This window comes from Physella acuta, unplaced genomic scaffold (assembly GCF_028476545.2).
Source record: "Physella acuta isolate Inbredline_101_S28 unplaced genomic scaffold, ASM2847654v3 ptg000837l, whole genome shotgun sequence".
NCBI lineage: Eukaryota > Metazoa > Mollusca > Gastropoda > Physidae > Physella > Physella acuta.
In genome coordinates, this window is record NW_026732354.1 from 225,541 (window position 1) to 235,602 (window position 10,062).

General features: G+C 31.1%; 1 protein-coding gene across 2 annotated transcripts; it reads right to left on the bottom strand.

The window, feature by feature from the left end:
- Nucleotides 1–771: 771 nt before the first annotated feature.
- Nucleotides 772–9,924, bottom strand: LOC131951899 (zinc finger protein 1 homolog). 2 transcript variants are annotated; one of them, XM_059314333.1, is made up of 2 exons: nt 9,875–9,924; nt 772–3,428 (listed from the first exon to the last, which is right to left on the bottom strand). In XM_059314333.1, exons 1-2 carry the CDS (start codon nt 9,900–9,902, stop codon nt 1,717–1,719), a joined length of 1,740 nt encoding a protein of 579 aa, XP_059170316.1. In that variant the 5' UTR covers nt 9,903–9,924; the 3' UTR covers nt 772–1,716. The 2 variants fall into 2 exon arrangements, with proteins under 2 accessions (XP_059170316.1, XP_059170317.1); XM_059314334.1 differs by lacking the exon at nt 9,875–9,924 and adding an exon at nt 5,514–5,540.
- Nucleotides 9,925–10,062: the final 138 nt, after the last annotated feature.

Consider the following 10,062-nt stretch of genomic DNA (forward strand, 5'->3'; position numbering starts at 1 on the left):
TGTCTTAAGATCTTGTATTACCTCTAACAACCCAACTTAACCCCAACTCGCTACGCTTAAGATCTTGTATTACCTCTAACAACCCAACTTAACCCCAACTCGCTACGCCCCAGTCAACCAGACCTAGCCACTGCGGGAGTTTTACTTCTCTTCCTATTCTAAATGAATAAAATGTAAATATATTTACTCAACATATAGAATCTAGATCTTTACGGAATATTAAATAAACTGCAGTTGAATATGCTTTGAAGTAATGTAATTACAAGAAAACTGTCTTTAGACTAACTTTATTATACTGATATAGATGGGTCATGACCTCTAAACATAGGACCCACTATATCTGTGTATTCATTTAGTTAAATTAGTTTCGAATCTAAAATATACTATTGTGGTTTTTAGATAAACAATGTATACTAGCCCAGAAGCCGGTTCTACAAATAGTATATTTATCTGATGCTGCCTTGTTAACCCCACAAAACAATACATAAGGTCCAATATTTAAGTTATAACTCTGTAGAAACAACAAATTACAATGTAACAAAACTAAACAAAAAACACTACACATAAAAAAACACAAAAAATATGTAAAACTTAATGCAACACAATGTAATTCAATACAATATCTCAATACTGATTTTTAAAAAAAATACACATTGTGTTCTTTGTTTTGGTACAAAAGTACATGATCAGGACATTAGGCTATTATAATTATTTTTTTATAAAAATAATAACAAAATGGTAACTGCCCAGTGAACATGTGTTTGACCCCCACACCACCCACGCCACCTACATCTAATGAAACCTCCCTTTATGCACAATCCATTGCATCTTCTAACAACAAGATACCCTATTATAGAATTTAATGGAATCGAATAATGTACAATATCATAAATGCTAAACAATAAAAGGACATGGTTTGTTAACTAATTAATGAAAAAAAGATTCATTATCTGGGCAAAATTTCAATGGCAAATGTCACATTCAAGTGGTTTTTACGTGTTATAATAAACTTTCTGAGAAAACTTTTTGTGACAAATGTTTCATTCATATTCATATGGTTTTTAGCCTGAATGATTTTTTTATGTATGGCTAAACTATACTTGTAAAGAAACTTTTTGTGACTAATGTCACATTCTTAAGGTTTATCTGCCGAATGAATTTTTTTAATGTGATACTAAATAAGTTTTCTGAGAATACTTTCAAATGTCACATTCATGCGCTTTTTAACCAGAATGTATTTTTTTATGTTTAGCTAAACTAGACTTGTATGCCATCTTTTTGTGACAAATGTCACATTCATAGAATTTTTCTCCTGAATGTATTTTTTTATGTTTAGCTAAACTAGACTTGTGTGCCATCTTTTTGTGACAAATGTCACATTCATAGAATGTATCTCCAGAATGTATTTTCTTATGTGATACTAAATATGTTTTCTGAGTAAACTTTTTGTGACAAATGTCACATTCATATGGTTGATCTCCAGAATGAATTTTTTTATGTGCAGCTAAATGCGACTTGTAATGAAACTTTTTGTGACAAATGTCACATTCATATGGTTTATTTACAGAATGAGTGTTTTCATGTGATAATAAATGAGCTTTCTGAGAAAATGTTTTATGACAAATGTCACATTCATAAGGCTTATGAACAGAATGAATTCTTTTATGTATGACTAATCTATACTTGCATGCTATCTTCTTGTGGCAAATGTCACATTCATATGGGCTTACTCCAGAATGATTTTTTTTTATGTTTGGCTAAACTAGACTGTTGGAGAAACTTTTTGTGACAAATGTCACATTCATATGGTTTATCTCCAGAATGAATTTTTTTATGTGTGGCTAAATTCGACTTGTAAAGAAACTTTTTGTGACAAATGTCACATTCATATGGTTTATCTCTAGAATGAATTTTTTTATGTGCGGCTAAATTCGACTTGTAAAGAAACTTTTTGTGACAAATGTCACATTCATATGGTTTATCTCCAGAATGAATTTTTTTATGTGCGGCTAAACTCGACTTTTTAAAAAACTTCTTTTGACAAATGTCACATTCATACAATTTATCTCCAAAATGAACAATTTCATGTGATACTAAAGCACTTTTCTGAGTATACTTTCTATGACAAATAACACATTCATAAGGTTTATGACCAGAATGAATTCTTTTATGTATGACTAAATTAGTCTTGCGAGACATCTTTTTGTGACAAATGTCACATTCATATTGTTTATCTACAGAATGAGTTTTTTTATGTGATAATAAGTTAGCATTAAGATAAAATGTTTTATGACAAATGTCACATTCATATGGTTTAAGTCCAGAATGTAGTTTTTTATGTTTGGCTAAACTAGTTCGGTGTGAAAACTTTTTGTGACAAATGTCACATTCACGTTGTTTTTTGCGAGAATGAATTTGTTTATGTAATTCTAAATTAGCTTGGTGGGTTAACTTTTGATGTTCAGAATGAATATTTCTTTTGTGTGTGGATAAAAAAGCTTGACAAGAAAACTTTTTGTGACAAATGTCACACTGATGCAGCTTATTAACAAACTGAGCTTTGTTATGCTTTGACGAGACAACTTTCTTAGGATTCTTTTCACGACTTGAGTCAAATTTGTGTTCCAAATCCTTGTGATGAATTGTGTTTTGCAGTAAAAAAACAGGCTTATGTTGTTTCTCACCTGTGTTTGTTTTAATATGCCCTTTAACATGGTTCCAGCATTTTGGGTGTACAGCCTCTTCCTCTGAGACTTTTTCACATTCACAACACTGATTGGTTTCCGTTCCCAATGTTACATTTGAAGATAAAATATTATTTGAATGGGTGAGTAAAATCTTAAGTTCTTTTAAGTCAGTCCAAATATTTGATTCAATACATGGGATATTTTCTTCACAAGTAGTTAAATGTGGTAGAGGTTGTATTTGTTCATCAAAACTATTTTGGTTTTCACTCTTGAATGACGAAATTGGCTTTCTTTCTTCAAAGTTTGAAAACAATGTTGATTTATCTATTTTGATGTTGTCGAATGATGAAAATGATGGAGAAACATTTAATTTTGTATAATCAGTAGTTGTAAAAGAAGTTGATACATCTGGTTTTAAATCCTCTAAAGCTATACATGATGCTCCTAAATTCAATTCAATGTTATCAGTTGTAAATGATGTTGATACATCTACTTTCATTTTTTCTAAAGTCGGAGATACATCTGATTTAATGTCATTAAAAGTGGATAATAAAATTGATACATCTGGTTTTACTTCCTCTAAAGTTATTTTAGATGTTACTACATCAGGCTTTATGTCAGCTAAAGTTATGTTAGGGGATAATTCTGATTTTATTTCTTCATTGCATTCCTGTAGGAGCTCCAATAGTCTCGGCAAAGTTTTAAAATCAGCTTCCTCATCCATTCTGGATACATTTTTATCTGGTAAATTGATGACTAAAGAAAAAAATAAAAAGACAATTATGATTACAAGCCAAACTAAATTGTAAAAATAAAATATATTTATAATTGAAACCATAAACTAAGTAATAAAGTAAAGAAACTGAGGCCATACACTAATGCATTTTTAAAAGTAATATAAGAATCTGATTTTAGGCCGGTATACTGCATTCTTAAAGACTTTTTGTTAATTGTAACCGAAATTGACTAATACACTCTATGTTACTGTGTTCAGTAAAATTTTTGTAATTGACTTAAGCTAGTAGGGCATTAAGGTGTGATAAGGCTAAGGATAGTACAAGTATTATGGTATGATTAGACTAAGGAGGGTCTTAAGATGCGATGAGGCTAAGTGCGGTATTAATTTTATTTTAGTAGTTGTTGTCTATGAATAAAGATTTTTAAAATGTTACTTAAAAATAAATTCAATTTAAACAATCTGTTTAATATTTCCAGTTTTCCTATTAAGAAAGTAACTTTGTTTTGATTTCTAAATTCTAGTGTATTTTAAAGTTTTTTACTTTCTCGTATATACGAAGTATAGAGAAAGTCTTGTAATCGTGCAAAAAAAAAAAAATCGAGATTTTTACAAATCTCGACGTTTCACACCTCACTGATACGGAAAAACATAATTTTGCAATCTTGTCCGTATGTCTGTGTGTCTGTCTGTCTGTCCGTGTGTAAACACGATAACTTGAGTACCGTTACAGCTAGGTTAATGAAATTTCATATATAAGTATTAAATCAAAATCGTAGATCCGTATCAACTTTTGAGCGATTTCCGATAACCGGAAGTGGTACTTTTCCTACTTTGAATTTTTCAAAAGCCTATAACTTGAGTACTATTTCAGATAGATAAATGAAATTTCATATGTAAGTAAAAGATCTAATTCTCTACCTTCTATAAAATTTTGAGTCATTTCCGTTGACTGGAAGTAGTACTTTACGCTACTTCCGATTTCTCAAAAAACTAATGTAAATTTTAAAAGTAATAATAATATTGCGCACTATTATGCGCTTTTTTATTTGGCGTTCACTTGGTGTGCATTTAATTTGTCTACGAGATTTTATTCTATTTTTAAAACTTTAAGTATTTAAAATGGATTAAAAATCATGTCTATAGCCCGAGTTCCCATCCCCTGTTATTTTATATAAGAATATTCGAGAAAGTTTAGGGGAGATCACTCCCGGTTTATTTCATTTAAGGATTAAAGGCTGGTAGATTATTTTTTTTCTACTTAATTAAGCAATAAAGTAAGCATACAAATATGAAATTTGAACTACATTAGATAGATCTATATACTATCCTGTTTAAAAATAAAAATATGTTTTTGATCTAATGAGATGAGCAAAGTTTTATAATCAGCTTCCAATTCCACTCTGGATAAATTATAAACTGGTAAATTACATGATAAACAAAATTATAAAATAAAATCTATTTATACATGAAACCATTAACTAAGTTATTAAGCTAAAAATCTGTAATTACACGCTTTTGAATTTTAAACAGAAATGTTAGAAAGTCGAAATTTTATGTTTTAAAAATATTTCTTGTAAATGAATAGGAAGCTCAGTAAATGCTATTAAAGAAATCAATATTTTAAACAATGAAAAACTACAATTTTGAGGCGGTTGTAGGCTGAGATACCATTTTAGAAAAAGAGGTGGCTTTTTTGTGGTGATTTATGACATTTGGGAGGGTGAATGTAAAAATAATTTTAAAATGCTCAGTTTTAATGAATGACCTATAAGGCTATAAAGCATTGGTTTCCAAACCGTGGGTCGCGACCCCCGAGTAAGAGTGTACTGGAGGTCGCTAATTAGTACACTAAACATAAGCAATCAGAAACAAAACATAAATATTTAAAAATAGAACAATATCTGAAATTCGGCATTACTAACGTCACTGGAAAAGGAAAAGAGAAGAAACAATGCATACTGTGCAAAGTTGTTCTTAGTCATAAGTCTATGAAACCTTCTAAACTAAAACATTATCTGAGAGAAGTCATTCGAAACACACTAAAAAAGATATGGGTTTTTTTTGTCAGCATGAAGCTAGTTACAAACATCGGAGACTTGATCGAACACATAGTTTCTTCCCCTCCATATTTTCGCAGGATATCACATCAGAATCTGCAGCGATATATGGATAACTTGATACAGACTTTGGTTGAAAATAATATGTTAGATGTTTTAAATGTATAACCAACATTTTATTTAAAGATTTAGACTCTAGAATCTATTCCAAAAATAAATTTCTATATTAAACTATTTCAGGCCTAAATTATTTTATAGAAATCTTTGTTTGTTTAGCTATGGAGCTGGCTAATTTGGGATAAAAAAACTATAATTTGAATTAATTTGAAAGAATAGGCATGTTTGCATAAGTTAAGTTTTTTAAATACGTCTTTCATTCTCCATGTTTTATAAGGAGACACAGAAAGTCAAGTTTAATTTTTTTTTTTAATATGTGAATCTTCCGATTTTCGACCATAAAGAAAGGAACTACTTCATTCAAATTTGATTTAGATCTAGATCTATAAATCTACTCATCAAGACGTACGCTATGAAATATATACAATTTTATCAGTCAAATTAATACAAATTACTTAAAAACAACATAATGACCATTAAACATCCAGATTGTTAACGGAATCATTTAAGTCACTTAATCAGTGTGTGCCTGTGTTATGTTAAATGTGTCGGATTTTTATTAGTTAGCTTATTATTATTAGCTTATTAGTTATTTCTTTGCTTTGTCACTAATATCGTTCAGCGTGTAGTAAAGCACATTGTGTTTTGACCAATAACTATTTTATAAATTACTTCTCTCAAACAAGTACAACATTTTAAAATATACAGGCCTATAATTCACGTGAAACAGGTACCGATGGCTAGTATACTTATAACAGTGACCGCCCCTCCCCCTCCCCCCCCCCCCCCCGGAGAAAAAATTCTGAAAGAAACACTGATCGAATAGGAAATAAGAAAATAAAGCATTAGTGCAAGCATCAAAGAAAGTTGCAATAGAAATCGCCAAGCAAAAAAAGCAACAGAAAAATCACACAATGAGAAAATCTCATCAAACCCTGCATGATGAAGATGGTGAAATTAATTATTGGAGATTCCAGTGCAGTAAAGATGCAACAAATATCACTGCCTAATAATATTTTCAGCGTCTTAAAGCAGACATGTGCACAGATGTTAAAGATCAAATTTTAAATGAAATCAAGCTTTCGCCATTATTTGCTTTTTCAATTTGATGAATTAGCAGACTTCGTGTATGCAGTTGCTTGTCTTTGTGAAATAAATTCATTCAGATGATAGCAAAGCAGCATTGTTATATTGTGAAGATAGCATAAAGAAAAAAATGTTTTTTGAAACTGAATGATTAAAATGGGAAAACGGCTGTGGGGTTGTAATGATAATGTGCCATCTATGTTAAGGTCAAAATCAGGCTTTCTGAAAGAAGTAAAAATTTAGCTTCCTAACCTAGGGGAAAACATTGCATATTTCAACGGTATGCCCTCGTCAGCAAGACTCTTCCGACTCCATTGCTAGTAAAAGTCATAAATTATATTAAATCTGGAGCCCTTAAAGAACTGTGCAAAGACATAAATAAAGATCACGAGGTTCTGCTTTTCCACACTACAGTACACTGCTGTCAAACAAAATATGAATCATGTTTTTGAATTGAAAGATGAAATCAAGTCGTTCTAGGAAGTGCAAAGGAAACAAGACCTTTTGATATACTTTAACAACAAAGAAACGGTTGGACAGAGTATCATACCTAGCAGATACATTCGAACATCAACATAATCTTAACATGAAGCTTCAGGGAAAATGAATGAATATTATCTCTTTTTGTGATCATCTCAGGGAATTTTTATTAAAGCTGCAAAATTGTTGAGGAAAAATAAATCTTGGAAATATTCCTATGTTTGATAAACTCTGCAGGGTGGTAGATGAATCTGATTGTGAGATAAATAAAAATTTGAAAGAGGATTCTGGGCATCTTTAATCTCTTGAAAACAAATGGTGGCGTTAGTTCCTGAGCTGAAAGAATAAGAATCTGCATTGACAAGTAACCCATTCTATGCTTCCCTTTATGTTGCCAGCATTCCCGATGTATTATAAGATGGATTCTTTAACTTAAATTTGCGGAATGATTCCACGATGAAAAACAGCACACGCAATTTTGGTGTAGTATACACCATTCATATCCAAAAGTGAAATTGATCGTCTTTCGAGTTTGAGTTCCTTGCATCTACTGATCTTTGCGAGAATAGATTTTTGACACTACTTTAAAAACAAATGTTGATAATGAAGTGAGGTTGGTGTTAAAAAAACTCAACCGTGAATGTTTAGTTAATACTAATAGTAACTAATAGCATGCAATTTCATTCAGCGTATTAAAACCATTGTTTCTTCCAGACTTTTTTCTCCCGGGGGTGGGGCACTTGAAATTAGTGGGGTGGGGTAGACTTTCTTCGGGGGCGAAGTATATATATATATATATATATATATATATATATATATATATATATATATATATATAAAGCTCAGTTCTGTATGTAATGCATGTGTTTGTCGTTGGTCTTCGATGGATTTAAGTGTTAGATAATTAAAGTCCTTATGGTCTACATTTATGAGTTAAAAAATTAATATTGAAAGTTTTGGGAAATAATTTTCATTTATCAAACTGAAAGTAATAATTTTCGGCATGTTTATTAAACACAAGTTTTAAAAAAATATCATCTTTTACAACAATTCTAATTATGTCTTTATTTAGTCCTATAGCACTTACTTCCCTTTGATAAATTAGGAAAACACAATTACTTCCCTTTATAAAACCATTGCATTTTATGGAAAAGAATTTACTTTTTAATTACTTTGTTTTGGTGTTGGGAAAAAAAATAATTACATAATTAGCGGGGATTGATCAAGTGCAAATGTTGTAGGTATTTTACGGATAAGCTTGGAGTATTATAATTGTTCATCAAATTGAAACAGGCGCGTTCGTTTAAGTGAGAGCAAAAGACTATGAATAAGTTGGGGTACTATAGCCGTTCATTAAGCTAAAACAGGTGATTCCGCATCGGGCGTTTATGTTCGCGTTAGTGTTTTCTTTGTGTTTAGGTGGGTTTGCGTTAGTGGTTGCGTTTTGATTTGGTTCGTTTTTGTTCTTTCTTTTTTCGTTTTTGTTTGTGTTTTTTTTGTTTGGGTTTGTATTTGTGTTTTTGGTTGGTTTTGCGTTTGGATTTGGTTTGTTTTCGTTTGCTTTTTCGTTGTTTTTTTGTGTTGGTATTGGTGTTTGTGGTTGTGGTTGGGTATGTTGTTAGGTTTTTATTTTCGTTTGCTTCTTTGTTTGTTTTTTCTTTGTGTTTGTATTGGTGTTTGTGGTTGTGGTTGGGTTTGTTGTGAGGTTTTTGTTTTCGTTTGTATTTGTAGTTGTGTTAGCGCTATGTTTGCGTTTTGTTGTTTTGGTTTTGGTTGGTTGTGGTTTGGGTGGGCAATGCCGGGTTTACGATGATTACTAAACACACAGGTGATGGTCTTTAACAGAAAGGTTTTTCACAGAAGCCAGAGCAGGGCCTGGCCGGGACGGCTAGTATATATATAAGTATATATATTTCCTATGTATACTATATACATTTCATTTCGTTCGGGGGGGGGGGGTAAAAAAATGTTCGGGGGGTTTAGCCCCCGAAGAGATGGCTGGAAGAAACTCTGATTAAAACAATTATCAAAAATACTTAAATAATTCTTATTCAAAATCTACTAGAAAATCTTGAAATTTTGAAGTTATTTTAAATTGTTTTAGTGCTTATTATTAATTTCCCTACTAATTTCGACTTTTTAATTCCATTGGGGTCACGGGTCACTTAGTTTTATAAAAGGGGGTTGTCACTCATAAAAGTTTGGGAACCACTGATCTAGAGATTCTAGATCTAAAAATCTAGATCTGATCTAATTAAGATTATAGATCCTGCCAATACTAATACATTATTTTACATCAGTGACCTAGAAATCTTAATCTAAAATATGGGCAATCTTATCGTTTTAATTTAGGTATGTAAACATCGCCTTGCAATTGTGAGTTACATTTACATACTTCACCCATTGCCATGAAAATGCTTACACATGAACATAGCACATTCCATTCAATATTCTAAATTTGGATTTTTCTCAAGTTTTGGCAAAAAATCTAAAACAAAGTCAGTCTCTTTATTCTAGATCTAGATAGTAGATAAATCTTTTTTATTTTTTATTAATTTGTTAAAACAAAAATTCAATACAAATTGAAATAAATTAAATAAATAAATCGTGTTTTCCTAAGTTTCGGTTATTTACTTATTATAATAAAATACGCTCAACTGGAGGTAAACAAGCAACAGAGAATAAATTCACTAAAATGGGAGTTTTACCTGAATTTGTTTTATAAACAGCAGCCATTGGTAAAATAGAGTGGCTTCCCCTGAATCTCGCGCGATAGAGTCCTTGCAAACGGTGAACGGAAAAAGTCACAGGGAAAATAAACCGGGAGTGATCTCCCCTAAACTTTCTCGAATATTCTTATATAAAATAACAGGGGATGGGAACTTGGGCTATAGAT

Bases quoted from the DNA above. Each gene is read 5' to 3' on its own strand.
- LOC131951899 (XM_059314333.1), bottom strand. From the start codon at position 9,902: ATGGCTGCTGTTTATAAAACAAATTCAG. The intron at 3,429-9,874 runs GTAAAACTCCCA...TCAATTTACCAG, and splicing joins TGTTTATAAAACAAATTCAG to ATAAAAATGTATCCAGAATG.